General features: G+C 44.2%; 1 protein-coding gene across 1 annotated transcript in view; it reads left to right on the top strand.

The window, feature by feature from the left end:
* nmbr (neuromedin B receptor) overlaps positions 1 to 22,349 on the top strand; it is a gene marked incomplete at both ends in the record, with an annotated part of 27,946 nt that extends 5,597 nt beyond the window's left edge. Inside the window, 4 exons of the mRNA XM_079180142.1 lie at positions 11,938 to 12,079; positions 12,838 to 13,053; positions 18,773 to 19,011; positions 22,187 to 22,349. Of these exons, the coding sequence (XP_079036268.1) occupies positions 11,938 to 12,079; positions 12,838 to 13,053; positions 18,773 to 19,011; positions 22,187 to 22,349 (760 nt within the window). The remainder of the gene's footprint in view (positions 1 to 11,937; positions 12,080 to 12,837; positions 13,054 to 18,772; positions 19,012 to 22,186) is intronic.
* Between the last annotated feature and the right edge of the window lie 47 nt (positions 22,350 to 22,396).

The following is a 22,396-nucleotide window of genomic DNA, read 5'->3' as shown; positions in this document are numbered from 1 at the left end:
GAGTGAGAAAGAGGATGAACACGAGGTATTTATTATATAAATGATGCTAAAAACACACCGAGAATCATCATCTTTTGAAGTGTTTCATCTCGATGTCTACAATAAAAAGAGTGGCTCCAGAATGTAGAGTTTAAAACGGTTCATCGTATAGTTCTGGTCGCGTTGAGTCGGTGTGAGAAGGAGACGCTGCTGCTGAACAGAGTTAACACAGATTAGGTTTCAGTGACGGTGGAGGTCACATGTGTGTGTGCATCAGAGTGTGAATATATGAATGAACGGAGTCAGAGAGAAAGGAAACACGAGCTGGTCGAGTTACCAACACTTCAGTTTGGAGGTGATGAAGTTAGAACCACAGGTTACAGCAGAGACACCGGGCTGTGAAGCCTCCTCCGTCAGGTGAACCCGCGGCGCTGAGTCAGGCTCTGCAGACGCAACAACTCAGCGGCTGACACTCGACAAACACTTACGGAGGTTTATAATGTCCTGAGCTCAGTGTGCGTCCCCTCCTCGGGCCTCTCGTTTCCCGCCTCCTCGCCGCGTCGTTTGCTGCCGGCCGGTGATCGTCCGACACGGACCCGAACCGCTCTGATGACGCATGACGCGGCTCGTCTTAATGAGCGATTAACAGCCTGATTCTCCATCCTCTGAATCCAAGGTCAGTCCTGTGTGGAGCCGGTCTGAAGGAAGAGGAGGAAAAGCAGGATCCGGTCGCGTTGTGACGTAAAGCGGAGCTGACAGCGAAGTCTTCCTCAGGGTCAGGGCTTCAGAAACAGCTTTCTGAGGGAACTTTGACTGTTAAAGCAGATAAACCGTCTAATAAAGCAAACATGGAACACCGTGAGCATGAGAGACATTTGGATTCTCTAATAAGGCTGATAATGGTCATGTGAGTTTAATCAAACGAGCAACATCTTGTTTTATTGTCGAGGGGAAGAGTTCAGTAAAGCTTATTAGTGGCAGTAATATGATCAAAGTTATCTCCAGATAACAACCTGCCTATAAATAAAAGACGTCTGTCCGTCTCATGTCTCAGAAACAGTGAGTCCGATCTACTTGGTGCCATTTGGACCAGTGACACGGCAGGGGGCGGGGCTTCAGGGCTCTGAGCTCAGAGTCGAGCATGTCGTCCGCAGCAGGCCAATCACGTGGTTCCACAGCAAACTGGACAAAACGACATAATCATCATCAGTTGTTTCTGCCGTAGTACCGACCCCGTCTCATTCGCAAATACCACGTTTCAATGTAAACCCCTCCGTGTCGTTTGAAGCTCACAGAAGATGCTCCGTCTCTGACGACGTGGTAAACGAGGCAGATCTCGGGCCGATGGTTGGGTCAAACAAACAGGACGTTCACCTGGAGCACGCTGTCCGTGTCCCATGTGTGAAACCAAAACTCAACGTTGTCTTATCGTAAGTTTTGCAAGCAGGATATGTTAGAGAACGTTATGATTTACGTCACCTGATGTAGGGAGAATGATCCACCGGGGTTTTGTAGTTAGAACTCAAACCAGCATCTTTTCCTAAACACATAGTTGTGTTGCCTAAACCTAAGTGATGCCGAGAGGTCCTGACCGAGACGAGTCGTGCAGTGACAGAGACCTCTAGTGGCCGTAGGAGGAGGACTTGTGGGTCATCAAACATCGACTCCCTTGAGGCCGTTGCTCGGTTTAACGAGGTTGTTATTGTGCCCAAACCTGAACCAGACCACCAGAGTGCTGTAACAGTGATTGTGACGGCCTCCTGCTGTGGGCGTTCCCTTGTGCTCGACTGTGTTGTCTTGCAGGTCCCTTGTAGGCGGAGCCTATCGGTACAATAGGGAGCACCTGGCCAGCCTCCCAGGGTATTTAGGACCTGCCTGCCTCTGTTCCTGCAGCATGTTTTCCTTTGTCGAGTAATAAATGTGCCTCTTTCCGTTTAAACACTCGTTTGTCTCCCGTTTTTTGTCACGGCCCAGGAGCCGGGTTGTGACGGTGATTTTGTCAAATGCTTCTACATTATCGCAGAACGACACATGAGCATCTTCTGGATGCTTTCACAGAGAACTACGTGTTCTGTCGTTTAATTTGCAGGTCTTGCTGGGACTCTAAAACATGACGGCATGCTGTAGAATTATGATTTACCTCCATCGGACCGAACCGAGACTAACAGACCCGGACCAGCAGCACGTTGGGCAGGCGTCCTCTACCGTTCCATCGACTTCCCCCAAAGCTTAGCGGTCGATATTGAGTCATGTGTGTGTGTGTGTGTGTGTGTGTGTGTGTGTGTGTGTGTGTGTGTGTGTGTCCTGCAGTAAAGGTAAAGGTCAGCACATCATCTGTCCTTCACGGGAGCAGCTTAGACCCTCCGAGCCGTAATGCTTCTGGATTCCAGTTTAAATCAGACGCTTTACCTGAAGAAGCAGTTTTACATTTAAACAGCAGCAGCTGCATCTAAAAAGCGCTCACACACAGTTTCATCTGAGAGCAGTTTGAATGTTAAGAACGCGTCATTATGTTCCACAACAACCCGTGTTTAAGTGCTTTCTGATCCATCAGGACAGATTGTGTTTGTCTAAAGTGACCCTGACCTCCGAGGACGTTGTGTCCTCTATAATAACGTCTCGATGTGGTGTCACGGCTGAAATAAGCGGCTCTGGCTCGGAGGCACCGCCGGGTTTCCTGTTCCCGCTTCAGTCTGTTTACCAAAACAGGCGGCGACGTCTTCCACCTAAACGGCTGTTCTATCGGCCCGTTAACGGGAAACTCATTTCCGGATCGCACAGCTGCGGGTCAGCGATCTGGCCGAGCGTCTGAGCCTGATGGGCCTCTATTGAGCCCCTAACGAGACTCCAGTTGCCCCCGAAGGTCCTCGACGAGCTCAACGAGGCTAATGGCTAATGAGCGTAATGCGTGGAGTGGTTGCTGCTGCCCACGATCCCTTCATCAGCATGATGCTCACAAACACACCGGCTCACTGCTGCCGGTGGCCAAACCCGTGAAACGGTGACGGTACGGCAGACAGCTCGCTCTACATGTGAGTTCATTTCCAAACTGGACTCTCAGTAACATCTGGAAACCTCTGGGTGGTCACGGTGACGTCACTCATTGTTTTGTGGACTGATGTTGTGAAGCCTCGAGTTTACAGCCGTCACCGTCTTCTTATTGCAACCAGAGAACAGGAAGTGACCATATATGGACCGAGGAGGAGTGACGTAGAGACCTGTCAATCACTGTGTAGCCCCGCCCCTAAAGCATCCCCTGCTTTATGGTCTGTTTGACTCTAAATGGACCATCATTTACTAAATGAACATCATGCTGTATTGAAGAAGACTTGAAACTAGAGATTGAGACCATAAACTCATGTTTACAATGTTTACTGAGGTAATAAATCAAGAGAGAAGTAGAGTCATTTTCTCATAGACTTCTATACAACCAGAGGAGTCGCCCCCTGGTGGACACTAGAGAGAATGCAGCTTTAACACATGAAGCTCTGACTTTGCTTTAAAGAACCGGAGGTCTAAATATTAAAGTAACTCCTCACTTTTTGTGTCGGGGCGAGTTGGGTTGACGAGCTCACGCCGGTCTGATTTTATGCATCATTATAACACGTTCTGGTAGTTCAGGGTTCGGGTTTGGTGTTGGTTCAGGAACTATAGCCAGAAAACAATACTCTCTGTTATCTAACCAGAAGGTGAGCCATCGGTCCGCCAAATCCATTTTTCCATTTTGAAATCAGATTGTTTCTTTCAGACGTGTCGAGTGTTGACAGCAGGAGTTGTGGAGAGGAAGTGCACTCTGCTGCTCGGCTTTGTGGAGCGATGGTGAAGCGTAAGATGGCTTATTGTGAGAGGAGAGGACGTCAAAGATGACTTGAGAAAGAGAGAAACTGAAGGAAAAGAAAATGTGGAATGAAGACGGGATGGAAGGAGAGATGTGAAAGCACGTTTTCCATCTTGATCTTTTTCTCCATTCTCGTTAGTTTGTTTCTCCCCCTCTGAGGCTTTGCGTCCGTTCGTCCACATGTCCGGTCCGTTCTCGCCAGCAGGATGTCTCAGGAACGCCAGGACGTTCCACCTGGACTCAAAGATGAACTGATCAGATGTTCACCTCACAAAACATTCCTCTGGCAATCTCTCAATAATGAATACGCTCATTATGACGACGTCACACAAACGTCTAAAAGGATGAAACGATGGATGGAAGGCCCGAGGCCGCGAGGCCTCAGTTCTACTTGTTTCTACTTGTTTCTGTTGCAGCAGAATGTTTGTGTTGATGGTGAAGCAGCTCCACCGGGACACGGTGCCGTCGCTCAGTCCGAGTCCACCGGGTTGATTCATGACTCAAGATAATTACATCCTCCTCACGCTGAGAGCTTTGCCGGCACTCTGAGCCGCAATCATGGCTCGGTGACGAAGCCTTTTCTTCTCTTTTCCTTTAAAAACACAAGTTTTTGTGTTGGCACCAGATCGGTAGCTATGGTAACAGGTGTTGGTGGAGCCTTTAACTGGAATATGTCGACGTGTGAAGAGCCTCAGAGGAGCTGCAGGCTGTCAGGGAACGAAGACGTTTTCACTTCAAGAGGAGAGACGTCTGCGTCACGTCTGAGACTCTGTTGGTTTACACTTCGATCCCTCACAGTCATGTAACACGCTGGTTTACTGTAACCTCTCTACGCTTTAGAGGACACTTGTGGTAGTGAACGCAAACTGCAGCCAAGACGAACAACCAGAGGACGAACAACCAGAGGACGAACAACCAGAGGACGCACAACCAGAGGACGAACAACCAGAGGACGCACAACCAGAGGACGAACAACCAGAGGACGAACAACCAGAGGACGCACAACCAGAGGACGAACAACCAGAGGACGAACAACCAGAGGACGCACAACCAGAGGACGAACAACCAGAGGACGAACAACCAGAGGACGCACAACCAGAGGACGAACAACCAGAGGACGAACAACCAGAGGACGCACAACCAGAGGACGAACAACCAGAGGACGCACAACCAGAGGACGAACAACCAGAGGACGAACAACCAGAGGACGAACAACCAGAGGACGAACAACCAGAGGACGCACAACCAGAGGACGAACAACCAGAGGACGCACAACCAGAGGACGCACAACCAGAGGACGAACAACCAGAGGACGAACAACCAGAGGACGAACAACCAGAGGACGCACAACCAGAGGACGCACAAACACAATGAGCTGTGAAGAATCCAAAAGACAACGAGTGAAACCGGCAAAAAGCCATAAACCAACCTCCACAATACAGAGGACGGATTATGATCATCTGCAAACTCATATTCATCTCATTATTACCTTCATACAAACCCTGTAAAGAAGCAAGTCAAGCATTAAATGTATGATAAAGACACAAAGGTTGAAAATCCTGTAAACTATTTGATTTGGCTCCTAAATATTTACTATAATGAAGATGTTTAAGACTTCCTGTTTCTGAAGCGTGAATGTTCTTTGTATCATCTCTAAACCATAAAGCACACAGTTCACAGCACCACAATAAACTCCATGTTCCATATATCTCAGTCCAAACCATTCCATCATTTGCTAAAATATGAATCAAGTTTAACGGCTAATTTTGTTACAATTAGCCACAAAAATGTAATTCAACCGGTTTGTGTGCCGACAGTCGTCTGGACCGCTGAGGAGGAGGAAATATGAAAAAAGCCTTTAGCTTCATGAATTCAGTCCTTTTGACTTCTTCATTCTCTCTTTGTCTGCTCACCACTTCCATGTCGTGAAACACCTTTTCTCTCTTAGACCAGGTCTGGTAGTGTGTGTGTGTGTGTGTGTGTGTGTGTGTGTGTGTGTGTGTGTGTGAGAGACACTCAATGAATGTGAAGCAGTAGGTGTCGTCTTTCCTTGAATAAATAAAAGGTTTAGAAAACAGTGAAGGAGGGATGAGTCCACCAGCTGTGATGAATAGAAGCTCTCCGGAGCTTTTAACACTTTTAACTCTTTTTTCTTTTTGTCCTGTAGAAAATGTTTGACTTTGTGTTTCTGTGACGTTTCCATCGCCGCCATGAATCATCTCATTAAAATGGAACCGTCCATCCGATCCGCTGCACCCATCTGAGGACTAAAGGAGGCGCAGTGTTGATCTCCTCTGATCTATGGACCACGATTAGCTGTTGCACCGCTGAACGGCATGCTGGGTAGATTACGGTACAAAGAACAGATGCATGTGTATAACACAGTCTATAGCGACAGTGTTGGGTGTGCAGCACAGTTCTGCTCGGCTGAATAACGGAGCTCACAGCTAATGCAGCAGACGGTGCCACTGATTTCATCTACATATGAAATGTCACACGGTGATGTCACGGTGTGAACAGTTCTATCTGATATCTGGATCTATATCTGAATGGAACATGAACACAGTATTTGTTCTATCAGAGCGATCTGTCAGTCTATAAGTTCACATGTTTGAATCACTTCAACCAACGACGCGTTGGTCCGTCTCTCAGTACCGTCTCACTTCCTGTCTGAGCCTCTCCGCTTTAAGCCCATTGGTTCCCACTGAAGACGTGAATCTTTAGAAGAACACAAGTATTGAGAAGCAGCTGCTCTCTGTAGTTTGATCAAACAGGAGGACATGGTGTGTTTGTTGGGGACCATTTACAGCGGCGGACGACAGTGAAGCTCTAAGTAACCAACCTGTTCACTACCGACTCGGCTCAGAGCTCATCAGCATCGAGACACCGAGTCTAAGTTTTAGTTTTAGTTGCGTAAGTAAACCTAAAGTAAACCTGAAGTAAACCTAAAGTAAACCTGAAGTAAACCTAAAGTAAACCTAAAGTAAACCTAAAGTAAACCTGAAGTAAACCTGAAGTAAACCTAAAGTAAACCTGAAGTAAACCTAAAGTAAACCTAAAGTAAACCTGAAGTAAACCTAAAGTAAACCTAAAGTAAACCTGAAGTAAACCTGAAGTAAACCTGAAGTAAACCTGAAGTAAACCTAAAGTAAACCTAAAGTAAACCTGAAGTAAACCTAAAGTAAACCTGAAGTAAACCTATAGTAAACCTGAAGTAAACCTAAAGTAAACCTGAAGTAAACCTAAAGTAAACCTAAAGTAAACCTGAAGTAAACCTGAAGTAAACCTATAGTAAACCTGAAGTAAACCTAAATTAAACCTAAAGTAAACCTGAAGTAAACCTGAAGTAAACCTATAGTAAACCTGAAGTAAACCTAAAGTAAACCTAAAGTAAACCTGAAGTAAACCTGAAGTAAACCTATAGTAAACCTGAAGTAAACCTAAAGTAAACCTAAAGTAAACCTGAAGTAAACCTAAAGTAAACCTGAAGTAAACCTGAAGTAAACCTATAGTAAACCTGAAGTAAACCTAAAGTAAACCTAAAGTAAACCTGAAGTAAACCTGAAGTAAACCTATAGTAAACCTGAAGTAAACCTAAAGTAAACCTAAAGTAAACCTGAAGTAAACCTATAGTAAACCTGAAGTAAACCTAAAGTAAACCTGAAGTAAACCTAAAGTAAACCTAAAGTAAACCTAAAGTAAACCTGAAGTAAACCTGAAGTAAACCTAAAGTAAACCTGAAGTAAACCTAAAGTAAACCTAAAGTAAACCTGAAGTAAACCTAAAGTAAACCTAAAGTAAACCTGAAGTAAACCTGAAGTAAACCTGAAGTAAACCTAAAGTAAACCTAAAGTAAACCTGAAGTAAACCTAAAGTAAACCTGAAGTAAACCTAAAGTAAACCTGAAGTAAACCTATAGTAAACCTGAAGTAAACCTAAAGTAAACCTGAAGTAAACCTAAAGTAAACCTAAAGTAAACCTGAAGTAAACCTGAAGTAAACCTATAGTAAACCTGAAGTAAACCTAAATTAAACCTAAAGTAAACCTGAAGTAAACCTGAAGTAAACCTATAGTAAACCTGAAGTAAACCTAAAGTAAACCTAAAGTAAACCTGAAGTAAACCTGAAGTAAACCTATAGTAAACCTGAAGTAAACCTAAAGTAAACCTAAAGTAAACCTGAAGTAAACCTAAAGTAAACCTGAAGTAAACCTGAAGTAAACCTATAGTAAACCTGAAGTAAACCTAAAGTAAACCTAAAGTAAACCTGAAGTAAACCTGAAGTAAACCTATAGTAAACCTGAAGTAAACCTAAAGTAAACCTAAAGTAAACCTGAAGTAAACCTATAGTAAACCTGAAGTAAACCTAAAGTAAACCTGAAGTAAACCTATAGTAAACCTGAAGTAAACCTGCGTTGGGAGATTATTTTGAAAACATGTAACAGCTGATAACTGAATGTCGTCCCTGAGACCAGCACTGAGCGTAGAGGTGAACGTAGAGCGTCGTAGTCTGACGCGGAGGGACGGGTAATAAGAACCTGTTGGAATAACTCAGAATTAATCAATCTTTGTTTTGCTGCATATGCGTTCAGGGAACGATATCGCTGCCTGGCTCACGTTCAGCGTTAAAGTGTTTTAGTCGTGTGTGAATGTATTTTGGTGGAGACTTAAATGAGAGATCTGTAATTGATTTACAAGGCTTTTAACTAACAATCTAACATTAAACCACTATACTAGCACAAGTCATTGTGTCGGTAATGTTCGTGAGAACAGGAAGGAGGAAATACAAAGATGTGTGATTGGTTCTCTGGAAAACTTTGCAGAATCGTCTGTTTTCCGTTCAGTCCGGCTCCAGTGTTGAGAAGCTGCAAATACTGGAACTGAAGCAGCGATTTATTCTATTTGAAGGGACTTGCAGCATTATCCTGAGCATTCGAGCATTCGGACAGATGCAGACTGATGATAGCGGCCCTGGAATGGAGGCACACAATGCAGCTCCTCAGGCTGTAAATCACTGCTGCTGGCACTTAGTGTGCACATATTGTGTTTCAGGGAACATTTAGTCTTAATACAGCAAATAAAGCTGCATTACAGCTCGTTTCCTTCTGGGTTTGGTCTCTGAGTTGGAAAGGAAAACGTAATGCTGTAGCATGTAGCATGATGATATGTGACACATCAGCGCTCTTCTTGCGTTTCAACTGTCCACATACTTTTGGCCATATAGTGTACTTCTACCAAGGCTGCCTGTTTCCAAACCCTCCTGCTTGGACGGATCTTCGTTGCCTCCGTTGTTGCTCATACATGATGTAAATCACTGGCAATATGTGCTCCAGGCTTTCTCCCATAAAGTTACATTTTGAGCTGAAAACACCTGCATCAGCCTGGACTTTATGTGCAAAAATATACTGCGAGAGAATGACACTCGCTCCTACATTACATGAATAATGAATAGCTTGTGTCATCAATAAAACATCGGTGTGTATGATTTATGGGTGAGATGGACAGTCTGAGGCGGAGTCGACTGTAAGCCTGAATAAAACCCTGGACGGATCAGACCTCGCTCTGACCTCGTTTGTGTCTCTGAGTAACATACGGAGGAATCAAACTGCAATCTGAAGATAGAAAGACATGAGATCCAGTGATGGAAGAGTCAGAGCTACATGAACACGGTTTGTGACCGTCTTCAGAGCAGGAGCCTCAAACTCCTCTTCACTCTGGGCCACATCAGCATCACCAACAGTTAGGTTTAGACAACTAAACCAACAGTTAGGTTTAGGCAACTAAACCAACAGTTAGGTTTAGACAACTAAACCAGCAGTTAGGTTTAGACAACTAAACCAACAGTAAGGTTTAGACCTGTTAAACCAACAGTTAGGTTTAGACAACTAAACCAACAGTTAGGTTTAGACAACTAAACCAACAGTTAGGTTTAGGCAACTAAACCAACAGTTAGGTTTAGACAACTAAACCAACAGTTAGGTTTAGACAACTAAACCAACAGTTAGGTTTAGGCAACTAAACCAACAGTTAGGTTTAGACAACTAAACCAACAGTTAGGTTTAGACAACTAAACCAACAGTTAGGTTTAGGCAACTAAACCAACAGTTAGGTTTGGGTTTGGTTTAGTTAATCTTTTCCTCCATCTACTAAACTCAAGAACACATTAGTAAAGAGACTTTCTCCAAGATGCAAACAAAACAAACCACCATTAAAAGAGGAAACATGGAGAACAACAGAACAAATGGTGTATTGACCGACAGTCAATACACCATTTCAAGGAATGTAGAATCAGATATGAATCAAACCTTTTTCATCATCGCAGAGTTCCTCTCATGACAGATGTCAGCCGGCTGAAGTCTGTAGCTAGAGATGGACGGCCTACAGGCTAAATATTAGACTTTTCTTTTTTAAACCTACATGTAACCCTCATCCAGTCACATCAGATGAATCTGACTAATGATGAATTTAAAAAGTAGCTTTATGATTACATAAAAAGAATAATTATGGTCAGAGTGGCACATTCCTATTGTTTCCTCTCTTTGTCCTCCAGCCTGCCGGCTGCTGCCGTTTCTCATTAACTAACAAAGAGCCTGGAGCACTAATGCTGTCAAATGAAAAATTATAGAATTATTACATGATTTATATTCGGTTTCAGTCCAGAAAGTCTGAAATGATGGGTCATTGCATAATGTTTTTCACTCTTTGATTAACGTAGCAGCTTTTTGAGGTCTAATTTAATCGGTTTATTCATAGATCCATGTTGAAATGTAGCCAAACATCTCCGTGTGCTGCCGAATAATTACAGAATATAATATGATGTAATAAAAGTGTGGCCTTGCTGTGAAGTGTGCTGCAGCCTTCAGTCCCTCAGCATCTCACGGAGGAGACTCTCTCTCCGTACGGGTGTCGGAGGTGGAAGGTCACAGTAGATAATGAGGGTTCAGTGTTGCAGCAATGCAGGTGTTACTTCTTCTGAAGTCTGTGATCAATAAACAGGCTGAAGGATGAGTCACGCATTAGAATTCATTCACCTCAGTCAGTGGATTCCTTTGATTTATTCCTTTGTTTGGACAATGCTCATTTATCAACATTTTTGTAAATGTGCCGAATAACTGCAACTGGATGTTTGGAAGCTGTTTTCATATAATGTTTGTCGCTATATTCACTCACTCATCCATGTTTAATGTGATCCACTTCATCATGAGCCAGGTCAGGAGGGATGAAGAGGGACAAAGTCCAGCTAGGGAGGAGGTCAGACTCACAAGTCAACGTTGACTTATTTGTTACTTAAGTAAAAGCACTTCCTGTTATTTTAACCTAAACCAAACCAAGACGTTTGTTGCCTAAATGCCACAGTGGTTTGTGCAGGTGCACCGATTCCTCAAGTTTTTCCTCATGACATTTGAGGAGAAACGCACAAAAATAAAATCGTCTTCTGGAATCTGTTTGGGTTTGAGTTCGACGTGTAAGTTTGCACCGTTAACAGCAAGCCGACCTCTGAAGGAACAGAGGAGCAGAGAGTTCAAACAGTAACTACTCCACACAAACTATTCAGTTTCATGACCTAATACCGAAAAAGACAATATTCCTACGAAACATGGCTGATTAAAATCAATATTCCACAAATACTTCTGTTTACATAAGTCGAATAAAATACGATCTTCTTTTCAAAGTTCTCCAGAAGTGTTGGCCTTAAACTCAGCCTCCTCCGGTTGATAACTGAGTCCTTCATAATGTGTAAAAGTAGGTGAGTTCCTCCTTCTTGTCTTCTGGCCATGCGTCTCCACTCCGGCCTGTAAACTGTTGGTTTGTGTTCAAAACCAGACCTGACATTTAAACAGACAATGCGCTGTTTGAATGTCCAAAGAACAACCTGAATAATGTCAAAATATTTCATACGTTTATTAGAAAATATCCTGAATGAAAGTAGAATATTAGTGTGCATGTAAACAAACATGTCTCTTCGTAAACTGTGAACTTGTCCATTAAGTTCGATGAGTCTCTCTCTGGTTTTTTCGGTGTCACACTAGCCCCGCCCCCCTGAGTGGTTGTTACATTGCGATGACATGTTGAGTTTTTAACAGGACGCTGTGTGTGACGGACGTCTCTCTGTCTCCATCAGGTATAAGGCCATCGTGAACCCGATGGACATCCAGACGTCCAGCGCCGTCTTCTGGACGTGTCTGAAGGCCGTCTCCATCTGGCTGCTGTCCGTCCTGCTGGCTGTTCCTGAAGCCATTTTCTCTCAAGTTGTCTCCATGCAGGTACAATACAGACACACATACTACTGTAGTACTACTACAGTAGTACTGTAGTACTACAACAACCACTGAGTAAAGTAGTGTAGCCACGCCCTACATCCATCTCTGTCTCTATGAGAACCTTCAGTGTCACATAATTACAGCCATGTCATCTGCATATTGTTTGACTTTCTTCTCTATGTAATATCTGTACATGTAAACAATTCTCAATGTTTAATTAGTTCGATCTATCAATTATGAGCTTTGTTATATCTACCAAATTAAAACGAGCTCACTGGTAATTTATATCAATATGCAGCGATTCATTAACTACTGTAGATAGTGAAGGAAAGTTCTCTCTATTGTTTTCAAATCATTAATTAATTCATGAGAAATGTCAGAACACTGCAGAGTGAATCCAACCAATCAGAAGCAGGCGATGCTCGTGACCTCGTGTCACCATCACTTCCTGCTGAAGGCTCGTCTCCCCCGACAACCACAAACTGTTACATTCACATTACTGAACGAGCAGCGCTGACATTTCACTCCTCAGTCTGTTATGATCTCCTCTCTCCTGTCTGTCTCCTTTTATTTTCTTTCCTCTCTCCTTCCTCCTTGTTTCTTTTCCTTTTCTCCTCCTCTCCTCTCATCTCACCTCTCCTCTCCAACTCCCCTCCCTTCCCTCTCATATCTTCTTCTTGTTTCCTTCTCTCTACTACTTCCCACTCCTGGATTCCTCTCCTCCTCCTCCCTACTCCTGGTTTCCTTTCCTCCCCCCTCAGGGTCACAGAGACGACACAAACGTCACCTTTGTGAACTGCGTCCCTTACCCGCTGTCCAATCCGATGCATCCTAAGATCCACTCGGTGATGATCTTCCTGGTTTACTTCCTGCTTCCTCTGACCATCATCTCGGTGTATTATTACCACATCGCCCGCACGCTCGTCAAGAGCGCCCACGACATGCCGGGGGAGGTCAGCGAGCACACCAAGAGACAGGTGAGGGTGAACACATGACTGAAGTGAGGGTGAACACATGACTGAAGTGAGGATGAACACATGACTGAAGTGAGGATGAACACATGACTGAAGTGAGGGTGAACACATGACTGAAGTGAGGATGAACACATGACTGAAGTGATGAATGAACACATGACTGAGGTGATGAATGAACACATGACTGAGGTGATGAATGACGGAGTGGCAGCTTGGACGTCCTGCTGTCTCTGAGGATTACTGGGATAATAATCACTGTTGTGATTGAGACGTGCCGGCGCTCCGTACACTGGACTCGAGCCTCTCAGTGCTCTTCTTCTCTGAAACAGGAAACCAATAAACAACAGGAAGCTTTATTTCAAGCATCGGAGGGAGAGCAGTGGTGTACAAATACATGACGACATAGAACAGACAGGCCACGCCCTCCTACGACCGCACACTTCCTGGCTGCTCCTGATTGGATGAACTCTTTCACTCGTGGGTTATCTCAACATCTTCTCACACGGATGACATCACACAAACTACAGAAGTGGAGTTTCGTACATAAGTTACAAATCAATCCACGTTGACTTCTTCTTTCATACTTCCTGGTTTATGATTACGTGGATAACAACAAATAGATTTTGGGGGATATCTACGTTGTAGGTGAAGCTACGAACGCTGCTTACGGATTTCAAACCGGACCAACATGGCCGCTCGTTCGGAAACCTTCAAATGACTCGAGTCAGACTAATGACAAGTGAGCTTGATGAAAGCTTCAGACGGGACTTGGACTCGAGCTAGTTCCAGCTGGTAAAGGTAGTTATTATACTTTGACTTGCTTTCTTTTCTCAGACTCCATTAACTGGAGGCTTCATCCTAAAGAAGCACTTTTATCCTGAAGCTCATCTCAGTCTGCAGGTCTGAAAGGACGCTTTGCAGAGAAGTTGACCTGGATGAACTCGGGGTTAATGGAGAGTCGCCGACTAACAAACGGTGAATCAACTGGTGACGCTGAGAGCTGAGAGAGGAGGAGGCTCATCAGAGACGCTCGCTGAGCCGTGAAAACACTCTGCTGCACGGACATCTGTTTCATTCTGCAGCTGCAGGGGAGTCATCTCTGTCTGGGCCATGAGGATTCATATTAATGAGTCTGTGGAGAGCAATGCAAACTAAACCATGTGGACTAATGTATGTGGACGCCTTTACATACCTTTTCAAGCTGTTGAACTCACAGGTCACAGGTCCACTCACAGGTCACAGGTCACAGGTCCCCTCACAGGTCCACTCACAGGTCACAGGTCACAGGTCCCCTCACAGGTCCACTCACAGGTCACAGGTCACAGGTCACAGGTCACAGGTCCAGTCACAGGTCACAGGTCACAGGTCACAGGTCCCCTCACAGGTCCACTCACAGGTCACAGGTCACAGGTCACAGGTCCCCTCACAGGTCACAGGTCCCCTCACACTGGATTTAAGGTCCTTCCGTCTGCTCCTGACTTCAGGACGTCTTCTGGAGAGAATCATGTGATTTTGGAGAGTCAGTGTTGAAATGGTTCACTTCCAATCATTCCTATTAACAATAACAATAATAACAATAATAATAATAATAATAATAATAATAATAATAATAGTAGATTATTGATAAAGTTTACTTTGGAGTTCTTTGAAGGAAATCCAACTAGAACACAATTACTTTCTAGAAAAAACTACAACTATTGTGTTTTCCTCTCAGTAATTCTTTCCAGGAAACTTTCAACAACAAGTTAGAGAAACATGAAATAAAGTGAAAGCGTCTGGATGGAAACACTGGATCAGAGCACATCGTTCAGCTGATACTGAACAGACTGTAAAGCTCAAAGAGTTGTTATCTCCTCCTGCCCTCCATGTCGTCCTCCCTCTACGTCTCATTCATCTCATTACAGTTCAAGGGGGGGGGGGGGGGGGGGGGGGGGGGGGTTATCAGTGCTTCCTTAAATGAGAAAAGCCTCTTCGCTCTTCGTCCGTATCTTCTCATCTTCGTGGGTCCGAAGCCAATTGCTACATTAACTGCAGATGTCAATAGCAAACACGGCCATCTTATTCATTATGTTCCAGAGATAAGAAACAAATTAGAGCGAGCGCACACACACACACACACACACACACACACACACACACACACACACACACAGAGTAGGGGGCCTTTGTGTGTGATCTGTACTTGCAACACAAGTCAATAAATAAGGAGTCAGTCAGATCACATTTTAACGGTAGCTGGCTGTTTGATGGCGGAGCGGCTGGGAGACGTCTTCCTCTGCTGTCGTTCTTCTGCTGACATGACAGGATAACAAGTGCGTCTCCTCTGGTGTCGATCCGTCTCAGACGGGCATCTTATGGGAGCCGGCAGCCACGCAACTCCCAGGAGCCTTTGCAGGCTTCGTCCTCGGCGACAAAGGCAGCGGCTCTGAAGATTTAACTCTATTACAGACATCTGAACACACTCGCAGCAGCTGCAGGTGTGTACCGAAGCATGAAAGTACATTCATACTTCTGACTATGCACGCGCACACATCTTTACACACAGATTCACATAATCCGCCCGTCCAGACGCGTCGTGATGCAGGAGATGCAGGAGCCGGAGAGGATCTCATGAGGAACGCTGGCAGCAGACTGAGAGCGTGAACCCTGCTCAGCAATCAGCAGCTCGCTGCTGGGTAACTTGTTAAAAAGTCTTAAAAAGAGGCGACTGGCTGCTTTTTAACGTGATGATAAACTGGAACACGCAGCTGTTCTTCACCGAGCAGAATCTAATTAAGAGTTCATCGTGAAAACTAACTCGTACCAACGTAATCTTCTTATAATCCGTTCATTGTGAACTAATTACATCTGAAGGGCGGGTCAGTACTCGATGTCTGATACTGATGTCATGTGAAGGCAGACTCACGTATGACACACGTGATGAGACCGGTCCAGGCTTTCAATGGGACGCTTCTTCTTCTTCTTCTGCATTAAAGCAGCTGAAGCACTTTGTTCAAAACGTTTTGCTCAAACTAGAGACCACATAGCGATATGATGGGGGGGGTTAAGGTTTAGGCAACATTGGGTTAAAATGACTACGTTTGTAAAATGGCATTTATTAACTACATGTTGGCTCACATGGGACTCAAACAGCGGTCTCCTGGCTGATGGTCCTGTGTTGGTGCGTCCCATCCAGCCTCCACTGCCTCTCGTACTGGTTTCTGTCTGTCTTTACATTACGTCATCGCTCTCTCTCAGTCTAATCGTGACACAGATACGTTTACGTCGTAGTTACTTGAAAGCTCGGCGCCTCAAGCGTCGGTGTCGGTTCACGGAGGAGCGCGACAAAACATCAGGGAAGGAGAACGAGCCGTACAAACGAATCCAACGCCAACGGAAGGTCTGGAGAGGAACGCTGGATCTCTGCTGGACGTAAATCATTCATCATTCATCATGAACAGAAGCATGATTAATGGGAAGGCTTGCTTTGGCAAAATCTAGAGTTCTTATTTATCAGTGTATTACATTTTCATGTTAATGTGACTTCTCTGTACTAGAAGTCTGTAGAAGTTCTTCAAAGTGGTGAGCAAATGATGGCGCCTGCGTTGATCTTCAGGTAGAAGTTGAGGCACCGTTGGTTGTTACTCATTAGACCTGTTCCTTTACATCTGCATCACGGATGAAGATTTATCTCATTTTACAGTAAAATGTGGAAGTCCAACATGCAGAATGGGACTTTGTGCGATTCTTAAGAGCCGAGAGGACGATGAATTTGTGAATCAATGATTTCTTCTGAACAAGCGTTCGGTGCAAACACAAATGCATGAAGTGCTAAAGTTACCCTGCAGCAGCTGCTGCTTGGTACCAGTGAACTACGTGTTTCCTTCCAGTTCACTGCAGTGACATCAAGTTCAGACACTCGCTGAAATACCAAACGGAAGCTCCTGAGAGAGAAAGATCCTCCACCGAGCGCTCTACGTGGCCTCGTGCTTCTCTCTAATGAGATTTAGAGGCATGTAGAAATAAAATAGCAAAGTTAGAGAAGAACATGTTGTCCAGTTTTAACCTGCGGACGTCAGAAGGTCAGGAGGTCTGACGAGTACACAGAGGAGCACTTTGAGAAACACGGCTGACATTTGTCCGTGGCTGTGTTGAGTGGAGAGATGGGCGACCTGTGTGAAGCGCGCATGAGTGACATAATTGACCTTTTCCATACGTCTCTGGCAATCGCTGAGCATCCGCCTGACAAGGTCAGACTCCTCGTACGCTGCTCCACACGTAATGTATTTGATGTTTAGACATGATTGCAGATCTATTTCCTCCCTCCGTCCGCCTCGTCCACGCCGTCCGTCCGCCTCGTCCACGGCGTCCGTCCGCCTCGTCCACGCCGTCCGTCCATTCCGCTACGAGACATTAGCAGCTATCGTAGCTCTTAACGAGTCCTACACCACGCATGATGGGTTTTGTAGCTGCAGAGAGAAAAGTGTTGAGCGTGTATTTCGTTGACCCATCCATCCACCCCGACATCCTCCATCAGTGGTTTTGCAGGTTTAGTATCAGACATGTTGCGTCTGGATCTTTATAAAACAAACTAAAATGTACATGAATTCACCGATAATATGCAACAGCAAATATCTTTGAAAAGAAATGTCCTTTCTGAACCAATCTGAGAGTTTTGATTACTCTTTGATACAATATCCGCTCTTCCAGGTTTTGGGAAACATGGTGGTTTTGATAAAGTACTGGCACCAGAGTTATCGCCTCGTGGTTGTTTGCTCCGTACCTCTGAAACGGGACAGCAGCAGCTAAACCAACTTAGAACAAGATCGCATTCCAACAAGAAAACTCATTCTTGGTCTGTCTGGTACACGTCACAGTTTGCTTCCCTGTCTGTAACAATGTAATGTAGAGCATTTGGGTTTGCATTCATGTAGTTTTGGACTAATCGGGAACATTTATTTTCCGATTGGAGACTAAACTAAAACAATCGGCTAACGTGTTGCTGAAGCAATAAAATACAAGACAGCTTCTTGTCTTCCTGTTGTTTCCGTCTCACATGTTCAGTTCATGAACACACCTCGAGTCAGACGACGACTTCCCAAATTGGGAAATGCGACCGTCGTCTGTTCTAGTTCTCTTTTCTGGTTTTCTCATGAATTTCTTCTGAGTTGTTGGTGTCGGTGTGTTTGTGTGTTTGCTGCCTTTACTAAACTCTTTAGTCAAACGTCACCTTCTGCTGCTGCTGACTGTCTGATATGGAGTTCTGGGAGTTTTTGGCAGCCAATTAAAACGACAAAAGAAGTTGTGATGTTTCATGACGTCCAGTTTTATTCCAACAACACGTAGAGCAGGTCAAACAGATGTGACTTCTAACGGTGTGCGTCTTTACTCCCTGAACACACACAGTGCTTGTAAACTGCCGTCAGTAAACGTAGCTGTCATCTTCTGCTAATCTAAAAGGAAGCAGCTGTGGTGGGAGGAGCACGTTATGAAGCGATGAAGGTCGTATTTAGCTGATTGTATCTGCAGTGTTATGAGCATGAATGGTATCGATCAACCACACAAAGCTGTTGTAGTATATTAGAGTAAACCTCCTTGAATATATATATATATATATACACATATATATATATATATATATATAAGGAAAAAGATGCAGTTGAGCTCCAGTTATTAGCCGGCTGCAGAATCCATCTTCCATCCTTCCATTCAAGCTGATTATTTCTCATCGTCTCTCCTCCAGACGGAGACGAGGAAACGTCTGGCCAAGATCGTGTTGGTGTTCGTGGGCCTCTTCGCGCTGTGCTGGTTCCCCAACCACGTGCTCTACATGTACCGCTCCTTCCACTACCAGCAGATGGATCTGTCCCTGGCTCACCTCATCATCACCTTGCTGGCCCGAGTCCTCAGCTTCTCCTCGTCCTGCGTCAACCCCTTCGCCCTCTACCTGCTCAGTGAGAGCTTCCGCAGGCACTTCAACAGGTTGGGTCTCATCTCAGTCTCTGGATATCGTCCATTCATTAAAAGGACAATTCATGCCATCGGTAGTGTGTTTGCACATGTAACCATACAAACATTTCTTTAAAGGACGAGGCTGATATTATTCCTTATCTTTCATCTCGTCAACAAATCCCATAAAAGAGAGGCGAAGCCCCGCCCCCTCTGGTTTACACCGTGGGACCTTATTTTGGTAAAAAAACGAGAGAAAAATATATTTTTGATCCCGTTAAATTGTTTCGTTTGAAACCGCTCAGTAAACTTCGTCTCTCGTCTCGCACAATGGGCGTCACCAACAATAAGTTAGCCAGCTAGCTAGCTAGCTAGCTGGCTAACTTAGCTATGTTCTACGCTCAAATGTGACGTTATCTAACCCGATGCGTTTCATCCGCGACTCTTTTCATCAGGAGAGAAAGCAGGAGTGAGAGCCGTTAATGTGAGAACATCCTGGTACTATACACAGACGTCACTTCTTTCTAATTACGTATTTTCACAGTCTTATACTTCTTTTACGACAAACTGAGACAAACTTCTTGACTTTTCTTGAAATGATCGTTTAGATTGACTCTCAGCTTCAAGCCCATTGGCTCCCACTGAATCGGGCTTCATAGTTTCCTGAGATAGCTGGTCACTGTAGTTTTCAGTAAACGTCATTGAAACAGAAATAGTGCATTTGTTTGGGACTATTTTCAGCTGCGGATTGATACATATTTACTCCTTATTAATTGTCATCTATGGTTATTTTCTAGAAAGATCCATTTATTTGAACAAACTCTCAAAGAGTCCGGCGAGCGATGAGTAGTCTATAAGAACTTCTTCTTTATCAAACATACATGTGATATTATCTAAACCAGCAGTTCAAAACATTATGGATATGATTGGACATCACTTGATGAACCAGCCAGTGTTTACTCGAGCCATATGAGTGTCAGGACGCTGAACATGGTTCTGTTGCTCAGAGTAACTGCTGTGACCATGAAGACACTCCTGGATGTCTCTCTGATCGTATCTCTAACATGTAAATGATGAGACCGGCTGCTCTCTAGTACAGACTGTGCTCAGTTATAATTGTAGACTAACCAAAACTTTCCAGAAGGCGAAAACATTTGTAGAAATGGATTCAGTAAAAAAAAGCAGACAGTGAGCAATTCCATTTCCTCAATAAATGCACTAAATCTCCTGTTGAGTGCTCCCGTTACATTATTCTACCTCGGCAAGATGGACGCCCTCTATAACACTCACAATCCCTCCAAAAACAGTGACTGTCTTAGCGAGCAGCAGGAACCCGGGGACGGGCTTTCACGCTTTCACCTCAGGAGCAGCAGAGAGTACGCAGGAACATAAGACGTGCCTTCAGGAAGCAATTATACTTAATACTTAAAAATATAATTAATACGTTCAACTAAGTCCAAGAGTGAGGATTTCCACAAAGAACGGAAACGTTAAGCCTTCACCTTCTGCAGCTGGGGAACGAGTTTTATGTCCCTGTTTCTTTGGAACAGAGGGTTAGGGTTAGACTGTTGTTCGGTTTGACTTCTTCTTCAGCCGCTGTAATGCTGACTCTCTATCAGGGCTGCACTTCATGATTATTGTTATTAATCAAATATCTTTTTTTTAAATAACTTTTATCTGTCGTTTGTTCTCACACAGGAGGCAGATCGGCTTCGTCACACGGCTGCATGTCTTTAATAAATGTTTTCGAATGAAGCTTTCATTGTCGGCCGTCATATTTCAGGATGTTAAAACATATTGGATAACATGATTTCAGGTTATTGCGGTGGTATAATTGTGATTGGTGCTGTTGGATTGCTGCTGGACCATCCAGTTAATAAGTGAAGTGTTGAGAGGCTCCACGCCAACAAATATGGAATAAAGCAGAATATCTAGTTGGAGAAAACCATGTTGTACATTTTGGAAATGATTTCATCTTTCAATACATTTTGACTTTTGTTGTGAGGAGTGAGACATCACAGGGACGAGGTGTGCCCAGCTCCTCCCTCCGGGAACTAAGGTGGAAACTCATGTTTCTGTAAGTTATTAATAATCATACTTTGATGGTTGACGTTATGAACTATTGGGTTTGTCATATTTACCGTTAGATGAGCACGTTGTCATCTGTAACCCTGCAGACTATCTGAGACAACACTTTCACATTTTACAGACAAAGTCAGTTTATAGTGAAAATGCTCATCAGAATTACAGAATCTTTAGTTGCTTGTTTGTCTGAGATACAGTTTACTACCGTAAATAAACGGAGTTTTATTTTGTGCCGTTTCTGATGGAAATCCTTCTTTGCAAGATTTAAACCTCGTCTGCAGCTCAAACAGCGCTGATTGTGATGAAGATATAGATTTAGTTTATAAGTAGAGTAAACAGTGAGTGCAGCTTGTGACCAGAGCTGATGAGAACAATCCTTCATAAACACAATGCTAAGCTGTGCATTGTGTTTTTCATTTCTTTCTCTTTAGTTATCTCCATGAACACATGTGCAGTCAGACAGTGTGTCCATTCATATCAGCCTCACCCACTCACCCACTCACCCACTCACCGGACTTTACAGTTTGCATTGTTTGTTTGTTTATTTTGTTGTAATCACATTACTTTATTATTTAACATCCGCATGTGTCTCTTGTTTCTGTCGCTGTCTAAGAAGCCGGCTGTGACTCATGGAACATAGAACCTCCATCATCGCTCACCTCTGCACCTTAAGGACCAAACATGTTTAGTCTGCAGTCCTCTTTGTCTATTTTACATATTCACTTTGATTTAATACCATTGTTTATTTCCTTCTGTCGGTGCGTTCCAGCTCTGGTTCTTTCAGTGTCTTATTTCAGAGTAATTCACTTGTATTAACCTTCTGCAGAGCCAAAGTATTGGAACACAAAGAGCCCGTGTCTCAGATGTAAGTTTACCAAAATGGAAACTAATGAAACATGTTTAATGATGGAAACTGGAATGGAAGCAGATCATGTTCCTCCAAATATTTCCAACGAGCTGCAGTTCTGTTATCTGTTAACGTGACCCGATGGGGTGAAATCAAACATCTAACATCTGCAGTGAAGATATTTGAAGATCCTTCAGACTTTCAAACTTCTCAAGGCTCACTCAGTTAACTCTTCTTCTTCTTCTTCTTCTTCTTCTTCTTCTTCTTCTTCTTCAGTCAGCTGCGATGTGTTCAAGGTTCCGCCCCCGAGCGCCACGCCAGCTACATGCACAGCACCTCCCACATCCGCCTCACCTCCATCAAGAAGACCACGCCCACCGCCGCCATCGTCGCTCCGGCAGCCAATGGCAGCGTCAACAGACAGGAAGTGGCTCTGTGAGGTGGGAGGCTGCCAGTCTGTGTTTTTTTATCAGCTTCACGTCATCC

This window comes from Pholis gunnellus, assembly GCF_910591455.1.
Source record: "Pholis gunnellus genome assembly, chromosome: 19".
Classification (NCBI taxonomy): Eukaryota; Metazoa; Chordata; class Actinopteri; order Perciformes; family Pholidae; genus Pholis; species Pholis gunnellus.
The sequence above is the reverse complement of the archived record's forward strand: the minus strand, read 5'-3'. Positions and strand labels throughout refer to the sequence as shown.